At 41.3% G+C, this 21,364-nt stretch overlaps 1 protein-coding gene across 2 annotated transcripts in view; it reads right to left on the bottom strand.

The window, feature by feature from the left end:
* The window catches only part of IQSEC3 (IQ motif and Sec7 domain ArfGEF 3), a 187,865-nt gene extending 171,656 nt beyond the window's left edge, over nt 1-16,209 (bottom strand). For both annotated transcript variants that reach the window (XM_088141557.1, XM_088141558.1), the window contains exon 1: nt 15,653-16,209. In XM_088141557.1, the coding sequence (XP_087997683.1) occupies nt 15,653-16,209 (557 nt within the window). The remainder of the gene's footprint in view (nt 1-15,652) is intronic.
* Between the last annotated feature and the right edge of the window lie 5,155 nt (nt 16,210-21,364).

Genomic DNA, 21,364 nt, shown 5'->3' with positions numbered 1-21,364 from the left:
TTCTGACATCCTCCCACCCCGCCCCAGGCCAGATGGCAGAGCCAAGTCTTCATATCCCTCCGAAAGGCCTGGAGTGAGGGGGCCTGTCTCACCTCCGGGGCAAGATGTTCCAAAGGGCGGGGGCTACAGCAGAGAAGGCCCGCCTTCTGGACCCCGCTAATCGGAGTTCTTTTACTGAGGGGGTCTGGAGCATGCCCTCTCTGTGAGATCGGGTGGGACGGGTTGAAATCGTGGGGGCGAGGCGGTCCTTCAGGTAACTTCTTATAGAGGAAAAGCTATCCGGTGGGTAATGTGAAGGAACGCAAAGTCCATTCAGATCATTGTTTCATTTCCACGAATGAACTGGGTCTGCAATTCAGCTGAAAAGAGTCCAGCGCTGCAGATGCTGCAATGGAATAAGGAGTACCTGAATCTGCACTGCAAAAGCATTTGCCATCAGTGTGAGAGTAGACTGCAGATCTTCAGCTCAAAGTGAAATGCTGCCCATGTGACTTGCGCTTAATGAAACTAATAGGCAAAGTTGTGTTTAGCCTCATTAGAATCCTGAAGTATAAAAGAGAACCTTGCCCCTAAGTGTTAATAACTGGTCACTGCAAATCACAATTAGTGAATAAAATCTTTCACAGCAGTGATGTTGTGCCTCAAAGAGAAGGGGCAAAGCAATCAACCTATTATTGAAAACCACAGTCGCCATGCTGAATCAATTAAGCCGTGCACTACAACAGACAAAGACTTTGCTTTCCCAAAGCAAGAACAGGGGGATGTTAGGGCATAAGTATTCAGGAATGTATGTGCAAGGTTAAATTTAAGAATGTCTTTTTGCTTTCACTTAACCTGAGCTCAAGTTTACAGCAACTAACCTGGGAATTTGCAAAGCATGCAGCATTATGCACAGAGTGCCTTCCCCTTGACACACTCTATTCTCATATATATCATGGGCATATGGGTAACCTGACATCCAGGATAACCCAAGACCCCAGTGCTGCATGCAGCCGTGAAGCCCTTTTCCAACCATTATTGTTAAAAAAGAAGCGCAGTCCTAGATTGTGGTACTTTGGTCCAAGCTATTGATTTCAAACTAACTTAGCAGTTATTGCATATTCTGTTACCCTGTTATCAGTGTTTATATTCTTTGGGGAAACAGACATGTATTGAGGAGAGGAGAGGAGAGGAGAGGAGAGGAGAGGAGAGGAGAGGAGAGGAGAGGAGAGGAGAGGAGGGGGAAGGAGAGGAGAGGAGAGGAGAGGAGAGGAGAGGAGAGGAGAGGAGAGGAGAGGAGAGGAGAGGAGAGGAGAGGAGAGGAGAGGAGAGGAGAGGAGAAGGGGAAGGGGAGGGGAGGGGAGAGGAGAGGAGAGGAGAGGAGAGGAGAGGAGAGGAGAGGAGAGGAGAGGAGAGGAGAGGAGAGGAGAGGAGAGGAAGGGGAGAGGAGAGGAGAGGAGAGGAGAGGAGAGGAGAGGAGAGGGGAGGGGAGGGGAGGGGGAGGGGGAGGGGAGGGGAGGGGAGGAGGGGAGGGGAGGAGGGGAGTGGACTCTATGTGGCACAAAGCCAGCCCTAACCCATATTTGATAATAAACTCCTGGTTGTCAATCAGCATCCCTTTAGTTATTTAGCAACTAATCATCACTGTGCTGGGTGGTATATAATAAAGACAACTGACACATCCTTCCTATAGCTTACAAAACTGTCATGTCTTCTCTCTTTCTATTTTCTTTATTTATCTTTCCTATTCTTCTCCAGCTGTGGCCTAAGTAAAGATAACAGAATGGAGATAATTTTATAACAAATCAAGTAATTTTTCCCATCTGTTGCACTGAAAACATTCCTTTCTGCTCTTTCTCATAGTTTTCCTGCCAAAAGGAAAATAAAAGACGTATTCTGGGAGGAGATAAAACAAGAAATAAGCCCATCAATGAATGCGGAGAAGGAAAAGACAGGAAGGAAAACTACAATGAGAAAGAAAAAGAGAAAATAACCAGGGAAATTGAACAACAGCAACAAAAGCAGAGATAGCAAAACAAGAGATTATGCAAGGAGGAGAGAATCCAATCAATAAGTCAAGAGTAACTTGTGATCTTTCATATTCCTTGAAAAATTAATATTATTATAGGATCAGAGTTCTTCCAATCAGCCTCAAGTCAATTAGTGGTAGGCCCAAGATTAATGTTAATTAACTACCAAATAAAAAATAAGCAACTTTGCGAAATGGTAATTCTCAGCACATCCCATGTAGAAGTACACATCTGGATATTAAATAATGCCTGATATGGTGTGTGAATTATTGCTTATCATAAGTGGTTGCATTTATATTGTGTGTGTGTATGTATGGCCTGACTCTCCAACACTCAATTTTAGCACCTGATTACAGAGACTGGAAGTTAGCATTTGGTACCCTCCTGAGGGTGTGGATTCCAATTCCTATAAGCCCCATCCGGAAAGACCAAGGATCAGAGGTACTGAGTTTGTTGAGAACATTTGCAGGGCAATACATTACCTATCCCTGACTTTGACTGTTGCATGCATTTCACAGCAAGAAATGTGGATTTTCCACTAAATTCATACTCAATAAGGAACTATTCCAAATGTCAGTATCCAGTAAATTATTATACCCCAATAACCAGTAATTATACCTTCATAACATTTCATGGTTTCAAACATGCACTTATCACCTTTTAAAGATGTATATACATTTTTTAAAAAATCTTAGGGATATACCTAAACAAGTAAAGAGTTTTTAAAGTAAGAGGTCTAGTATCAAAAATGATTAACTATGGGCTCTTAGGTTCATTTTACAAGCTAAGAGCAGGTGGATTTTTTTCTAGAGCTGTTTTAACTTCTTCCTTCTGCACAGCTGCTGGATAAATTCCTTCCTTATCCTCAGAGTTTTGGTCCTTCTGCCTCTAGGGCAGTGTTTCTCAATCTTGGCAACTTGCAGGTGGGTGGACTTCAGCTCCCAGAATTTCCCAGCCAACTGCTCTAGGGAGACAGAAACTCCTGCCCAAGTTTTCCTATGGTGTCCTTTTTATGATATCCCAAGACACATTTTGCTCTCCCCAATTATTTTGAAATGTGAAGGTTGTGCAAATAAATTTTATGTACATCAACTTTTAAGGGACACTAATCTTTTCCTTATATTCAGGTTGCCAAATATCTTTACTGACCCATACAGCTGCACAAAGCTCTGGCTTATTGTGTTATTTTGTTGTTATATGGTGATTTCTTGGGTAACAGATTTTCTCTAGCAACTAATTTTCTTTCTTTTTTAATTATTATTTGTAATCTGGGAAAAGACCTTTATAAAGGAGAATCATATTGTATCGTATAGTAAACTAAGAGCTCAGCTGGGTATAAAACTGCAAGGAGAATTCTTACTCTTCCTTGGTCATCAAGAAACTGGAGAATTCTTCTTCGGTTATCAAGAAATTGGCAGAAGCAAAACTTGGGAACCACAGATGTTCTCATTCTTTCTTCATGAGTCAAGCACACTGAATAGGCCACTGACTATTAGAAACCTGAAAGAACTATAAAGACTTCCAGGTCAGTGTGGGCCTTGCATGAGGAACAACAGTATACACTCTAATTTTAGTGTGTGCTTCCTAACATTTACTTCCAGGCTTCTTCTGGGCTCTTGCTTCACACCCACCTACAGTGCAGCACTGCCATGAAAGAATTAAGTATTGTTTTTACCATGAAGATTAGACTAGCAATGCCAATAATTGCTTACCAAAATTATCCTTCCGAGAAAATGTATTTTCAGCTGGTCATAAACAAGGTTGTATCTATTCCATTACTCCACAGATTAACAGTGCAAGAAATTAACATTTGATTCAGAATTTATGAATCAGAAAATCCCAGTGTTTTCATATCAAGCATGAAGGTGGCCTTGAATGGAAAAGAACCAAACTGTGTTTTTAGTAACAGCCAAGAAAGATAGGGTCAGCTCTAGTTTCAGGCAGAGATAGAGGATGAGGTGATTTTTGGTGCCATGAAAAGTAACAATGAATTAAATGTGAATATATTATTATTAGATTGAATTCAGGTTTAAACACACTTAGAATATTCTGATAGAAGAGAATATATGTAGCTCAGGGTTGAACTGTGGAGTCCTTGGTGCTCTCTGAGCTTGGTTGTTTGCTTGTAGATGTTTCATTATCCAACTAGGTAAAATCATCCGTGCAACTGAGTGTGGGGTTTTCTCCCTGTTTATATACAGCAGCTCACCCTGCCAGTTTTGGTGGGGGTGTGGTTTTCTCTTTGATTAGAGTATTGTTTTCTGCTTGATTGCCTCAAAAAAGACAATAAAAAAGCTAAGAAGGAAACAAAAAGACAGAACACATCTTCCCCAGCAGCCAACACTCAGATAAGCAGGGATTAACACCAGGCAAACAATCAAGAGAGTCATCTACAACATATAGTGTAAGGACTGTGACAGACACTATGTAGGACAGACAGGCAGAAGACTAGCAGAGCTCATCCATGAACACCAACTAGCAATCAGAAGACACGATGAAAATCCCTTAATCTCACAACACATGGACTGACTCAACCATAGTTTCAACTGAGAAACTGTGAGCATCCTAGACCAAGCTAAATCTAAAAATGCTAGGGAATTCCTGGAAGCTTGGCATTCAGACAAATCAGCCATCAATAGACACAGAAATAAACTATATTTACACACCATTCAAAAGAGACAATAAAAAGGCTAAGAAGGAAACAAAAAGACCAGAACACATCCTCTCCAGAAGCCAGGACCCAGATAAGCAGGGATTAATACCAGGCAAACAATCAAGCAGGAAACAATACCTTAATCAAGGAACTATCAAGGAGAAAACCACAACCCCACCAAAACTGGCAGGGCAAGCTACTCTATATAAACAGGGAGCAACCCCACACTCACAAGCACTGATGATGTTACCTAGTTGGGTAACGAAATGTCTGCAAGCAAACAACCAAGCTCAGAGAACACCAAAGACTCTACATTTAGAATATGCCCACTGAAATTAAATGAGATAAATTTACACCGAATGCATTGTATTTTTACTCCCAGAAAAGTGAGTGATTTTGTACCCCAGCTAACAGAATAGCTTAGCTGGCCTTGGTTACTATGCCCCTTGACTGGGGGACAGATGCCATTCTCTGCTCTACCATAGGTTACAAATGATTTGGGGTTGGCCCTGTGCATCAATACTACATTTAATTCCTTGTCCCTCTCCAAGCCTAACAAAATAAAATAGAAAAGCAAACATGAGTAAATAAACATAAATCTGCATTATCTTAATGAATTAGCCAAACTAATTAGATTTATACTAGCTTCCAAAAGGCAATAGCTTACATTTTGAATAAAGAAAGTCCCACATTCAGACTCTACCATCTCTATGGTGGTAAGTGTGTCACTGTCAGCATTAAAGACACCAAAGTGTCCAAATACAGTGGTAGAATTGATTGAGTCATAAATTCTCTAGGTCAGTGCTTCCCAAACTTTTTCCTTCATTATCCAAAACCTGATAGATGTGCAAGCAAAGAAAGGCTGGGGTGGGTGGGGAAAACTTACCCAAGTGACTTGCAATCTCCCTTGCCAGCTTCCCCATTAGCTTTGTTTGTCAGAAGCTGGCAGGGAAGGTTTCAAATGGTGACCATGTGAATGTGGGATGTTGCAACCAGTCATAAGTGTGAGCTGGTTGCCAAGCACCTGAATTTGGTTCACCTGACCACAGGGGTGCTACAACAGACAGAACTTCAAGTACCAGTCATAAGTCCCTTCCTTCAGCACCGTCATAACTTCAAACAGTCGCTAAACAAATGATTGTAACTCAAGGACTACCTGTATTATAAAAACAACATAATTGAATGAACTTTATGTCATTTCAACAAATTACCATTGGTAATTTCATCAATTTTCACCTTAACAGGAACATTTTGGGAGATTTTTGAATATATTTTAGTACACATGGCAATCTTTAAGTCAATTTAAATGTTGCTGTTGATTGGGTAATGGGTTTGTGTGTTGTTACCCAAAGAAAAACCACTTTTACCCAATTTGGAATAATTTATCCAGGTTTGGGAAGCACTGCTCTAGGTGGAACATCACATTTTTTAATGTATTCCTATACATTATGCGTGGTTTGCAGTCCACATGCAGACCTCAGAAGCTTCCTATGTAGTAGAGTGCAAATATTCACACAATTGCCATATTCACATACATACACTGAATCGTCTTCTACTGTTAGGAACCCACTTTTATTTTGGAGGATGACAGAGTATCTCTAGAGAGTGGGAGAAACTGTCCCCAAACAGAAAAGTAACACAGCAGGGAGATAGTTGAGCTAACACCTTTGGTTACTCTAACCCTAAATTTATCTCAAGAAGTGGTCAACACCTTCACATGCAGTTTGCTGTATTACAGTTCTCTACCATCTTAGTATCCTATCTTCTCTTTGGGGTGTATGCACAGACCAGATAGAAGATTATTAGAAGAGTTATAGGGATTATGATTCAGAATAGTAAGCATTGCTACTAAGATCAATCTGACAATTCTGCAATGTCCTGTTGGCCTCAGAAGTATAACACTGAGTGCATTAGCAAAGTCCTTGTATTTGCTTTATTAGAGCAATATTTCTAAGCAATGTCAGATAACACAATTGCCTGCACTAAGATGCAGTGTCTTTGGCTATGATTTCAGGTCTCCTGCTGTCCAGTCTTGCCATCTCAGTTAGAATTTCACAGCAAGATCATTTTTTGGCCTGTGATTCATTGTTCCAGTGCCTGGTTTTTCTCACAGCATCCATGCTGTGGTCTACTCATCTCTCTTCACCAAAACATATTTCCCAGGCTCTGACACCATTTCATGTGGCACAAGCCCAGCTATTTCCATGTATCTGTTTGTTTTCACTATGATGTTAGTTAAGAGTACAATGTATTTACTACATTTATATATCCCATTCTTCCTCCAAGGAACTTTAAAGTAGCTTACCTGATTCTTTCTATGAGTAAGCCATCCTCACAACAGCTCCATGAGACATATTAGGACAACTTTCCCCAATCTGCTTTCTTTTTCCAACCTACTCTTTCCACATGTGCTGGAATTCCATTCCTAACATCCCCCAGCATGGGTATTATGAGCATTTGCATCCAATACTTCTGCAGAGGGATTCAATGAAATACCTAGCTGAATGGGGATTTGTCAGTCCTAGTCTGAGAAGCCAATCACTCTATAGCTGCTGTATTTATCCAGATGACTGATTCAAATATTAAATAAATTCAACTACTTAATAGATAGACATTATATGTAACACACATTCTGCAAACTCACATTCTCAAAAACATATTAGAAATGTCAATTAAAAGACAAATAGATAAAAAGTTGATACTGTTAAATAAGACTAAAGAAAGTTTGATTAGGGCTTAGAGAAAACAAATTCTTAATTCTTTCCAATGCAAATTTAAAACATGAAGTCCTGATATTTAATAATGTTTTACTTCAATATTTGGTAATGGTAAGCCTCATTTAATGACTGACATGTAACATTAATTCATAATTTATTTAATATTTGGTATGTCATACTAATACTTGACAACATTTGAAGGATGATTGATTAGTGTTTGACAGGTTATTTTATTTGAGAGTTCATATTCATCACCTGCAAAAATTATCAGAGGATAATATAGAAGGCTTAGATTTCATTTCTTTTTTTATTATTATTAAGTTTTGAATTTAGAATCTCACACTCATAATGTATGGTATGGAATGGAATGGAATGGAAACATTGATCAACATTTGCCTGTTTTCAAGTACTTATTTCAGAACTATAGATGAACGTTAGTATTATAAGAGTAGTTGATATGTCTTGTATGGCTGGTCTTGGTAGTACTACAGTAGCCTTTAAAACATTTGCATTATAGAGTAAAGTAATGAAAAAAATAGCCCCTGTGCCACAGCTGCAACACCCAGTTTTTGTGAGCAACTGGATCTGTGCTGCTGTCCATGGTGCTGAAACAATCTTTTGCCAACTATCCTGCTCCAGAGTTAAATTTCCATTTAAGTTGTGTCAGTGGTTGAAATTTCACATCTCGAAAGAAAGACATGTTTCCATACTTAGGACTCTATGACAGGACCATAAAGCAAGAATATCACCACACAAGCAAATATAGGAAGCTATCGTGGTGATAAATTACATTTATTTTATAACTTGCATTGCTGCCATTCTTTTCAGGACAATGTTATTGAGTGAGGCCAAAGAATAAATTTCCAAAAAAGATTCTATTTGAAGAAATTCAGTTTGCTTTCTTTATTCCCATTTAGTCATTTCTATCCCTCTTTCACTCAAACTACTAGAGGTTCTGAGAAACAATTATCATTGCCTACAGGTAGTCCTCACTTAACAACCATTTGTTTAGTGACCATTCGAAGTTACAATGGTGCTAAACAAAGGGACTTACAACTAGTCCTCGCACCTACAATGTCGCACACACACACACACCCCGGTCATGTAATCATGATCCAGGTGCTTGGCAACCAGCTCATATTAAGACGATTGCAGCATCCTGGAATCACGTGAACACCATTTGTGACCTTCCCAGCCGGCTTCTGGCAAGCAAAATCAAGGGGGAACTGTGTGATTCGCTTAAAGACCACATGATTCACTTAACGGCCATGATTTGCTTAATGACCACTGTAAAAAAAGGCCGTAAAATTGGGCACAACTCACTTAACAACCACCCCACTTAACAATGAATTTTCCAGTCCCTATTGTGGTCATTAAGCGAGGACTACCTGTATCTGTATTTGTATTTTGCTGGTGCAATGAATAGATATAGCAAACATTATTTTAACATGACTAATAACCCATAATATTTATTCTTGGTGCCTACAGAAAGTAGTGGCATGGGGTTGTGTAATGATTTTATCTCAGAGAAAATCCATTCTGGAAAGAACAAATGCATGGAGTTAATACAGGAAAACAGAACCTCCTGCAATGCAATCTTTTGATCTGAAACTTACATAATTGGTTTATTGAACAAAAACAGAGTATAATAGCCTCAACCCTTAGCAAAAGACCACATGGTTCACACATCTAGTTTTTTTGTTGACATCCTAAATATATGCAAGTCATAAATAAGTAAGGATATAGCAACCTCAACAGCTGAGGGGCAAACAGCATGCTATGCACAAATGAATAAAATGGGAATCATTTTAATCTAAAAAAGCAATGTTTAATCTTTTCCCCAGTAGGATTTTTCTTCTCTAATGTGTGCCATCTTTCAGTCTGCTCCCTCATTCAAAATCTTCCAAATGTGTATTTTTAGAAGTATTTGGGTTTAGAAGAACCACTTTCAACACTTGTCTAGACATAAGTTATGGGAAGGTTTTTTGGTTTGTTGGTTTTTTCCATCTTAGTACCCACAAATATTGCACACAGAGATGACAAGTTGTGACAACCAGGCCTCACTGATCTGCTTTGATGTTGGTAGGGTGACACTGCCATTTCTGTTACATGAGATGAACAGAGTCTTCTCCTTCCTCAATCATTATTTGAACCAGAGGGGGATTTTAAATAATTCAGACTAACAGTCTCTATTTGCACTGACCATAGTAGGCCATTCACAAGCAAAACAATTATAATATTGTTATATTTTATGCCTCACATTCAGAGTCACACCAAGCTGTCTATGAATGATTGCATTCTATGGACTTTGGCTTCTGCACATAATTCAGTAATCTGCCTGTATATGCAGGAAACCACAGTGGCGCTGATTTACATTCAGTTATAGGGTTTGATGAACCTTTCTTAAGTGGTTCCACTCTAGTTACGATTCTGTATCTCCCAATCAACTCCCATCATACACTATCCAGAAACCAGGAGTGATAGCCCATCACATCTGGAACAGACCAAATTGCAGGCCACAGAGCTTAATTCTTCCTTTGGTGCAATTCTATCATAAATAAGGCCTTGAGGGAACAGCAAAAATGCAATAAGAAAGGGAAAAGAGATGGCTAAGCTTACTCCCAAATTAGTATGGGGGCAGAAATTATGCTCAATGCACCTGGCAATATTTTGACGCTGATACTTGCAAGAGGTTTTTGTCCAATCAATTTTGTGTCTGTGTCTGCTGTATATAAATATGGAAATCTTTTATGGAAAGGAGTTAGTGAATAGAACTTAAATATTCCAGAACAATTTACCTTTTTTTAAAGGGTGGGGGTGGCATTTCAAATCTTTAATACAAACAGTTAGAGAGAAAGAAGGATGCCAGAAAATAACCAAATTCTATAGCAAAATTATTATGCCCACATCTTTCCTCCACCTATTCTTCCATCCATATTTGCCCTCAACCATTTTCTTGCAATAAAGAAAATTCGTTGTTTTGCAATAACGAACAATTCTCTTCATAACTGGTCTGTTTCTTGACAGAGAACAGCGAGTCGTAATTACCATAATGTTAGAAATGCATGCTGGGACTGAAGGAAAACTACCTTGGGAGGATTATTAGGAACATTACTGTACATAACATCACTGTACATGATGTTTCACAGGAACAATATCTCTGAATGAACATCACTGTCACTTGGGAAAGATCATTTAAACTACATGTCTATAATGGAGCAGCCCTTGAGAAATAAGTATAATATGGCTTAAAGGTATACCAGCGTAATTGCATGTATATGGGTTACCTTCAGTTTAGGGATGTGAATTTAGAGTTAAACCAGATGTTTAGTCGGAAACATAAATACAGGTAGTCCTCGCTTAACGACCGCAATAGGGACTGGAAAATTCATTGTTAAGCAGGGCAGTTGTTAAGTGAGTCACACCTGATTTTCTGACCTTTTTTGCAGTGGTCATTAAGTGAATCACTGCAGCCATTAAGTGAATCATGTGGTCATTACGTGAATCACGTGGTTCCCCATTGATTTTGCTTGCCGGAAGCTGGCTGGGAAGGTTGCAAAGGATGATCACATGACCCCAGGACACTGCAACCATCATAAGTGCAAGTTGGTTGTCAAGCACCTGAATCGCAATCACATGACCGTGGGGGTGCTACAACAGTTGTAAGTGCAAGGACCAGTTGTAAGTCTCTTTGTTCAGCACCACTGTAACTTCAAACAGTCACTAAACAAATGGTTGTTAAGTGAGGACTACCTGTATTGTATATACAGCTTCATATTTATCTCTCCTTATCCAGGGTTCAGATTCAACCTTGGCATCCCCAGTATAAACTAAGTGATAATCCACTGGGTCAATATATCTCTCCTGGAAAAGGCCTTTTTTTTTAAGAAGAGCCTGGTCACCAGCCATGGATTTGGTCTTTCTCAGCCAATTAAGTGTCCAGAAGCTATGGTGATGCAAACTTAGGTTCAGTTACCTGATTTGGAAGGTGAGCTCAGACATCCACAGGTTTGAAAGTGCCAGTGACTAGGAATTCAGGAACAGAAACATTGTATGCAACCAAGGAATAGTGTACTCATAAGTAGGACCCTACACCACAAGGAGGAGCCTCTTTCAGAAAACCCTAATGTAGTCCTGATGGCAACAATATGCTTGCCAAAATGATATTTGATGTTCTCCAAAGTCCTTGTCTTATCTAGTTTTTTTTTGTTTTTTTTAGATTAATTTAAGTATAAAAGGAATGGGATGCCAGCATGCTGTAAACCAATGCACCAACCTTAGAAATAACCAGTAGCTCTAACGAAACCTGTGGGCCACATACATACCCCAAAGATATTCTTAGAAGATAAGATGGTGGGGAGCTGTAGCCCCGAGCTTGATTTGCCTTCTGGAAAATGGGAATTTTGTGTCTGTCCATGACTATCATTGCAACCATTTGTGAAAGTACCCATGGCAAAACTCAACTTTTCAAATGTACTCACTAGTCTCCAAAGACTAATCTTTGCTAATGACTAGGCATGGGTGGGGATCTTTACTTATTTCCTTACTTTAATTACATCCTCAAATCGCAGTAGTCTGTCTGTCCATCTATCTATCTATCATTTATGAATACAAGGAGCTTGCTAATGTAGTCATTAAAAAACTATGACCTGCTTGCTCTTTTATTTTTTAAAAGCATACCATATGCTTTTTTAAAAAATGTTTCTCTTGCCTCATGTTACAGTTATGTGCTTCTCTGGCTAATGGAGAAGAAGGTAGTGATGTAATGAAGCCTTGACAGTATTTCCTTGCTACAAATGCTCAAAGATGTTAGGCACTTCCTGGAGAAACTGAATGGAGACGCTATTTCTCAGATGATGATTTTTGACCCAGTTAGTGTGCCTGTATGCTGCTAGAACTATTGCTGGAGATTTATCTGGAATAGTGGCTTGATGATGTTAAGCACGTTGTGGGAAAGAGCCACCGTTTTTAGAACAGTCAAGCTAATTCTGTCCTTGGAAAACAATATCAAAGGCCATTTTTACTGTCTTTAGAAAGCATGCAGTAGCAAAGGAGGATTGCTCTCTAGTTGAGTATGAATTTGTTGCACCATAGAACTGGGATAGAGAAGCTACTCTCTGTCTATGCTGATAATGTCTTTCAACATATTCTGCTATTATATACTCTGCCCTGTTTTCATGACATGCATAACCTGGTCAGCCGCTTTGGGTGTCCATATACTACAAGAAGAACCCCCCAAAAAAGATTTAACTCCAGTTTGAAATTACTTTCTCTACACCGCAGACAGAATAACGCTGTTTCTAAAAGTTTGGTAAGATATGAAGTGGGTAGGATGCATGTCAAGAATAACCCTGGGTCACCTTGATTAAACCCAGTATTGCCACTGTACACACACAGTGTAACCAATAAATGGATTTGCTAATCCCTCACCCCAAACCATTTGATAGGAAACAAACCCAGTTGAAATCAAGGGAGTTCTCCCCCAGCTTTATTCAAAAAAGAATTTGGTTCAAGTGGTTAAGAGAATACAGTCTAAGACACAAGCTATCTGGACATTCTCCTGAACAAGCCTCACCAGGAACCATGTAAAAACACTATTCTGCAAGAGTATTCACTGGTTAATTGCATACAAAGCTAACGCGATGCCTTTCTATCAGGCTTCCAGGTCTCAAAAAACGCTTAATCTTCATACAGCTTTTGCCAGAAAGTGCAAATTTCCCTGATCTTTAGCAGATGAAATGAGAAACCCAGGGAATACACAGAGCAGATTTAATCCAGCTCTTCCGAGGTCCAAAACAGCATCTTTCTCAGCTCTGTAATTCAACTGGCCTCATATCATATCATAATAAAGAGGGGCTTTTGAGTGACTCTTGAGTTGAGAACATGTGTATAAATTCCAGGAATTAGCAGTCTCCTGCTTCTGCTCTTTGTCTGGTTTTTACCAAAGGATGTATTTGCAAAGCAGTGCAATTCACACTTAGTCTTTTGAAAGGAAGAGGCATCTCACTTCAGACCTCTTCCGATCTCAAATGACAGTCACATGTTATAAGAGCTTGCATGGCTGCCATTTGAACATTGTGGTTTTCTATCTTGATTATCACTCCCCTCAAACAGAGTTTGGGATCAGTCGTAGAATTTTCATAAGTCACCACAGCAACATTTGGGGGTTCCAACATGACAGAGATGTTTTAAAGATGTTAAGATGATAGAGTCCTTTGGCTTCCAAACACAATGATCCTTTCCCCAAAATTACTGTAGAAAATACTACGTTGCAGCTCCAACATTGCCACATATGCTCCAGTGTCCGAAATGTAGTTCTTGTCATATCTATAGACACAAGGCATATTCTGGAGAGCTGACCTGCTAGGCATGGTGTATACTGCATTTTTAGTTTTAAAAATTGCATTGGCAAACCTACAGAATAAAACAGGAGGTTAATTTAACCTTGCTGAGGACATAGAGCTCTATGTTGTCCTCCGGGATACCAAAGACCATAATCCTAACCTATTCCCTGAGTGTGCATTTAGATGAGAACTACTCTAAATATTTTCCTTTCTTCAGTGTTTGAAAAATAAATGAATCTGAATGTCTATAACAGGAAAAAGATCTTCAGACTAATGTATTTAAAGCAAATGCATGTTCAATCTAGCAACATATGTGAGAAATGAGAATGAGATGAAAAGAAAATCTTGGCAATACTATCTTTGTAACACTTTTTTCATTACATAAATAAACTAAGATTTGTTTTTGTTGATTTAGCAGACTTCTAAAATTCCTCTTTAGCTCTTACACTGATACAGCACCATGAATTCCATTTTCAGACTTTGAATGTACAACAGCTGAATACAGAAGAGCTTTTACAGCATCTTTGGGAGGACAAATGGGCCCAGTAATACAAATAATTGTTACCCAAAAAGCATTTGCATTATGAGTTTAATATGCAAAACTTTAACAATTCTGATTATATGCTGCTAGGAAAATATACATTTTACATTCAGGAAAATAAAACGACCACCATGTGTTATATTGTCTGATTCAGAGAGAAAGGGGTTTACCTCTCCAAAATGCACAATTCCTAGTTCTGTTGCAGCCAGCTAAAAATACAGCCCTTCTTTCAGGAGACCATCTGCTTTTTAAACTAAAACCAAGCAATAAATACTTATCATTAGTGGTAATGATAGCTTCAGTTTTCATCTGTACTATTAAAAATCAAAGATGAAGGATAGATTCCAAATTTTAAACTTTACTTTTACACTGTGAAGTACCCATAGCTAAGCCTTATTCTTATCTATCATTGTACTTATTTTAACTTCCTGCACACACACACACACACACACACACACACACAAACATATAAAATATTGCAATATTGCTGCCTGAAAACATCTCGGAGAGACAGGTAGATAATATTAGCTTGCTCCATTGACTAAGTGATTAGCTAATTTAAATGCAATTTATATCTGAAAAATATCTGCTACTATTTTAGGGCATCTGTTGCAATATAGCGATGCTTCCACATATCACACTTCAGAAAACCATGCTTTCTCTGCCAAAAAGAAACCTTTAAAACGGATTATTTGATTCTTTAGCAGCTGGAAGTCATCAATGCATAGCATAAACCTGCCGACAAAGCAAACCTGCATCTTCCCAAAAACATAAAAATAAGGTTCAGTTGAATGGCATCTATAATGTGTCCATACCACCTTAATGGAAGGGGAAACCCTAGTTGTGTAATAAGAGATTTTGCATTACACACAGAGAGACGTACAAAAGAAAGCGCACAGCTCAGCTGGTTCTCTCCTTCATTCAGATTTGTCTTTGCTTCTGGGTTTCCATCACAAACATACAACCTAAAATATAGCGGGGGGCGGGGGGGGGGGTGTGTGAAAAAACCACCACCACGGCATGCTTTCAAAAGAAGACCCGGCGAGTGAGTGGGTGGCGATTTTTGCAAAAGTGTGCGTTCCAGACATCGGGCAGTAACAGGAAAGCCAGTTTGGAATCAGCAAGGCGATACCCCTGTGGCTGGGCAGCCTTTGCTCCTCCGTGATCCTATGGAAACTGTAAAATTCACCCGGGAAGGGATTCCCCACCCGCCCACTCGATTGCAGCGGGTGGTTGCACCGGACGGGAGGGGGAAGGACCAATCTTTGCTCCCAGAAGGATACTTCGGGTCCGTTTTATTTATTTATTTATGGGGGGGGGGGGTCTGGTCACCCCAGCCGCCTCCTCCAGGCCTCCCCCCGCCCCCGCCCCTGCCCCCGCCGACTTACTCTAGTCTCCTGACCAACACGCCTTTGCCGAGGGCCGGGGGGCTTTTGTGCTGAAGGAGGGCAGGGCAACAGCTCTTTTCCCGGCTGTCCTCGTGGTGGTGCTGGTGGGGCTGGAGGGGAGGGTGCTGGTGTGAGATCGGCGTCCGGGAGCCGCTGGGGCCGGCCTGAGCCTGCTTGCTGCTGCTGGGAGGCGGCGGCGGCGGCGGCGGCTGCTGCCGCGGTGGCTGTAGCGCCGGGAGCTGTTGGTGGTGCTGAAACTCCTCCTGCTCAGCCGCCGCCGCCGCCGCCGCCGCCGCCGGCTGCTGGCCCTGAGGCGGAGCTCGGCACGGCGAGGAGGCAGGGGGAACCCTCGGCTGCAGCAGCGGCTGGGCTCTGGCCGGGAGCGCGTACTGCTCGCGGAGGCTGCGGTTCTCGGTGCTCAGCTCGTCCAGGCGCTTCTCCAGCTCGTCGATGCGCTGGCGCTGGGTGTGGATGAGGCTCTGCTGGTTCTGGACGATGGCGGTGAGCTCCTTCAGGTAGAGCACGGCGCGCACCGGGTTCTCCAGCAGGCTCTCCATGCCCCGCGGCCGGACCCCGGCACCCGCCTGCTGCGCTGGGCTTCGGCGAGCCTCGCGGGAGACTCCTCCGCACGCGCGCGCCTTCCTCGCCTCTCGCTCCCTAGCTTGCATGTACACACACGCAAAGCCTACACACGCAGGAAAGGCGGCTGGCGCCAGCCTCGTTTCCTCACGTCACGCACAAGCGGGGGCGGGGGCAGACAGGCTCCGCCCGTTGCCTGAGAAAGACCGCCCCTCCGTCCTTCCCGAGGGCCCGCGCTGTGCGGGGTAGGGGAAACCAGGACCGCCCGGGAAGCGGCCGGGCGAGGAAAGGTAGCTCGTTTAAAACGGAAGGAAAGAATGGCGAGACGCCGACCATCGCTGCTCGGGGGAATTAAAATAAGACTTGGGGTGAGGCCTGAGTAGACGGTTGTGCTGTTAGGATAGGATCTTGGGGAGAACTCGAGCGCCCCGCTCAACCAAGGAGCAGGGCTTCCCCGAACGCTGCATACTCTTTGCCATTTAGGAAGGATGACGGGCCTGGGAAATCGTGACATTCTTGATGGGGTTTAATAGAAAAAGAAATTAGGAAACTGGAGGGGATAGATATAGAAAAAGAGACACAGGAGAAACCGATGCTTCTCAAAGCAGACATTGTAGGAAGAGAGCTGTGTTAGAATATGATAGCCAAAAATCGAGAGGAATCCGGTAGCAGTTTTTCTAACTTTTTTTTTTTTTTAATGCCTTCGAGTTAGTATTGACTCCCGGAGACTGCCTGGACAAGTCCCTGCAGTCTTTTTAGGCAAGATCTCGGAAATGGTTTGCCATTGCCTCCTTCCTAGGGCTGAGAGAGAGTGACTGGCCCAAGGTCACCCAGCTGGCTTTGTGCCTCAGGCAGGACCAGAACACAAGGTCTGCAAGTTTCTAGCCTGGTGGATTAACCACTACACCAAACTGGCTCTTTCTAACTAATATATTTCATTAAAAAAGCTTTCATGAACTACAGTTCATTTCATCAGATGCATGGAGAGGCTAAACTGATGTAGGATTTAAACTGGGAAGAGGTAAAATAGAAAAAAAGAGAGGAAGACAGGTTGGTTATGCAGACACAGGACACATGTGAGACAGATTAAGAGTACCATCCTTATCACCCAACTGTATGACCTAGTCCTCACCCATAACTGCTTAACTTTGGCAACAACAGATACTTGCAGATCAATACCACAGCATGGGCACTCACATGGCTCAACAATATCCCAGCATCTTTGTGGCTGACCTAGAACAATGCTTCCTCAACTCTTACCTCCTGAAAACTCTCCTTTACTTGAGATTCACTGATGACATTTTCATTATCTGGACCCATGGAAAAGTAGCTCTTATCAAATTCCATCAAGACCTCAACACTTCAATATGATCATCAACTTTAGCCTCAATGTATTTGCAGAAGAAGCCCACTTCCTTGATGTCAGAGTAAAAAAACATAATGGACATATAAATACCACATTGTACAGGAAACTTACAGATCCCTGAGCATACCTCTAAGTTTCCAACTTCCACTCAGAACACACTACCAAATCTATATAGCCAGGCTCTACACTACAACTGCATTTGCTCTGACTCACTTGACAGAGGTGCTGATCTGATGGAATTAAACCAGGCATTCAGGAGACTGAACTGCCCACTCAGCAAAATCAACAGACAAATCAAGAGAGCCAGATTGATTCCCGGAGAGGATCTATTAAAAGACTGACCACAAAAACAGATCAACAGAACACCATAGGTTGTCACCTACAGCTCACTCAAACACATCATAATTATAAACACATTAATAAACTACAACCCCTACAGGACAATGATGCTGAATTTTCTCAGGCATTAGGTTTCTCAGGCATTAGGTGGCAGGCCCATACTTGCATACAAATTACCCAGTCTGAAGCAGGTTCTCACAAGCAACCAGAAGCAACAGGAAAATGATGCTAACATGGGAACCAGACCTTGCAAAAAAATCTAGCTATCTACTCCCCACTCCCTACCACCACATTTACATCAACACCATCACCACAGGCCCCAACAACTTCACATACAAGATTAGAGGCATCTTTACATGTTCTTCCTTCAATGTGACTGATGCCGTCATCTTCCAGCCATGCCCCTCTGGATTCTAAGACAAACAGGCCAGACTTTGTGTAAAAGAATGAATGGACACATTCAACATCAGGACTCAAAGCAATAAAGTAATATTGTAGCAGAGCATTTTAACATCCCAGAACACTCCATTTCAGATTTCAAAGTAGTTGTTGAATGAAGAAATTTCACCAGCACAATTGAGCAACAAACTATGGAACTCACACACTTTGAAAGATTTCAGGCTACCTCAGAAGTCTTAACAAGCACACTGGGTTTTAATACAATTACAACTGGTAATTGATGAGGTACTTGTAATCTGTCTCACCCATAACCTGGGTCTGCATAATCATCTGTCGTCCCACTCTCCCCCTTATCCCAGTTTAAATCCTACATCAGATTAGGATTTAATCATGCTTCTAATGAAGTGAGGTACAGTTCATGAAAGCTAATGCCTTTAGACTAAAATTTGTTTGTCTGAAAAGGTGCTACCAGATTTCTTTTGATTTTTGGAAATATTGAGGGGAAGTAGCAGGTAGTGGGATAGGGAGGGAGGGAGGGAGGCAGTGTGACATAGTGGGTAAGGTACTGGACTAGAACTGGGGGTATCCAGGCTCAAATCTGCCCACAGCTACAGCAGCTCACTGGATAACCTTGGGCCAATCCCCCCCCCCCTCAGATTAGCCTAACTCATGGGATTGTTGTTGAGAAAAATTGGAGGAGGGAGTACTATGTGTGTTGCTGTGAGTTCCTGACTGAAAGGTAGGACATACATCTAACAAAGAAATAAAAGAAAGATTCAGGAAAAGGATCAGAAAGGCAAAGAGTAGAGAAGTAGAGGAAGTAGAGGAAGTAGAGAAATGAAGCAGAAAGGACCCAGTTACCATCAGGAAGAAAGGGAATGATAGAGCAAGGAGAAAAGGCAAAGGAAAGAAGCCAAGAATAAATTAAAGTGGATACTACTGAAGAAGCTGCAAAACCTTTGGAGCAAATACAGGGAACCAAGAAAAATATATGCATGTAAGAAAAATGGTCATTGATTACCCTGCAACTTCAGGCTATTGCTCAAGAGATGACCAAGAGATGCTTTTAAGGCTTGCCTACCTTAAATTCTCTGTGCTGGGGAGGGATAGGTGAAGAGAAAGAGGAGGCCCTTTTCAGCTGGCCTCTAGAAAATGAAAATGAAAACCATGAAGGAGTTTCCCTGCCTGCCCCCATCCTTAAGAAGGGATTTCCCAGGGAAGTTCAAAACAGAAGATGATAGTTAGCCATGTGCTTAAGGCAGGTTTTTTTTTCGTTCTTTTTATTTCTGCATCAAATAAGCCTCCTTTTATCTGGTGCTATCTTGTTTGCTATTGCAGCTATTCTATTTGTTTGCTATTGATTTTGTTTTATTTTTGTTAGTTTGGATTCCTTGAGGAAGCGGGATGCCATTTTAGACTTTTTTTCAGAGGCTTAAAATGTGCCTCCCGCTTAAATAATGCTGCCTAATCAATAGCAAGAGAGATCTTTCACTTCTTTTCCCCACCCCTGCCTATCTTCAGAGACACAGTTATGAAGCACTTTTGCCCAGATGTAAGTCTTCTCCCTCGTTCTCCTCCGTGCCCGTTTTCCCTGCTGCTTTTGCAAATGCTGTTGAGAAATTCTGACTTATAAGCTGTGAGGGAGAGAAGCTGTTACATCATAAGAACAAACCCAGTAGCTATCTATTGCAGCAGGGTTTTTTATATGAGTCAATTGCCTTTATTTTTCTGATCATAGGAATTAATTTTCTCCATTCTCTCCTTATTTCCCCAAGATTGGCATTTAAAAAAAATGCACCAAATAATTTTGACGGGGGGGTTGCCCCCCAAACTGGCTTTCTTGATAAAACTCTGATTTCCTCTCTCATTCTCCTGTTCTCAAGATACAACTGACCCAGCCATTCCATCCTCAATCATTTGGCTTGTCTCTGAGCCCAGAGGCAGACAATCCAGGATAACTGGTTCAGTTGGGTGCCAGCTGTCTTTTAGTCTTCCCAGCCACCACAAAGTGGGGAGGGAGAAGGAGATCTGAGGGGGCCTGATTGGGGTCAAAAAGCTGGGCAGTCTTAACTATCAATATGCTTTTCTGATCCTCTCTCTCTCTCTCTCTCTCTCTCTCTCTCTCACACACACACACACACACACACCGACACACAGACACTCTCCTCAGTGGCCACAAGTAGCTGAAGACTGAAACTACTTCAGAGATGAGTTATGAGTTCTTAGACAGTTCCTGTTTTCTTATTTTTATTTATTTATGGAAAGAATGTTTATGGCCACCTAACTCATGATTTATAACTCTGGGTGGCATACAGCAATAAAAACAGTTAGTTAGTTAGTTTGCCTACCTAAATCTAGACAAACTAGAAAAATATAAAATATTTTTAAAATTAAAAATATAATAAAAATTGTAATAAATCAACCCTGTCCCAAGATGTATGTCAACAACTTTTCATTTGAAATTTAGGGCTTAGTGAAATGAAACTGTTTTTAGTGATTTTCTAAATGCCATGAGGAAGGGGGGCTTTATGAACCTGTAAGGGTAAGAATTTCCAGAGTGTAGGGACCACCACAAAAAAGGCCTGTCATCTCATTCATGTTCCCCAAACTTCAGATGGGGAAGGTCTCTTAATAAGCTTTCTCAAGACGTTCACACTGGACAGGCAGATTCTATTTTGGAAAGGCGATGCATGATGTAACCCAGTTACACCATATTGGGCTTTGTAAGACATTATCAGCATTTTGAATTTGGCTTGAATACCTGTTGGTGGTCATTTTCACAGGATCTCTCTGAATTTTGTGTCTCAACTTGGGAGGGGAAGGGGAGACTCCCTTAAGTTGTTCAGATAACACAGCTGAGTGGGGGCTATTTCAGGTGACAAGCTCCAGGGTTAGTTAACAGAGTTAGGTGTCCAGATTAGGGCACTGTGTGACCCTTATGGGTCCTTACCATGATTCAGTCAACTGTACAGGTAGTTCTTGTTTAGCAACTGCCTTGTTCAACAACTGTTCACAGTTACAACAGTGAT

The sequence above is a fragment of the Python bivittatus genome, unplaced genomic scaffold (genome assembly GCF_059951505.1).
Source record: "Python bivittatus isolate LINGU-HERP-01145 unplaced genomic scaffold, Pbiv_v1 ctg000330_np1212, whole genome shotgun sequence".
NCBI lineage: Eukaryota > Metazoa > Chordata > Lepidosauria > Squamata > Pythonidae > Python > Python bivittatus.
The sequence above is the reverse complement of the archived record's forward strand: the minus strand, read 5'-3'. Positions and strand labels throughout refer to the sequence as shown.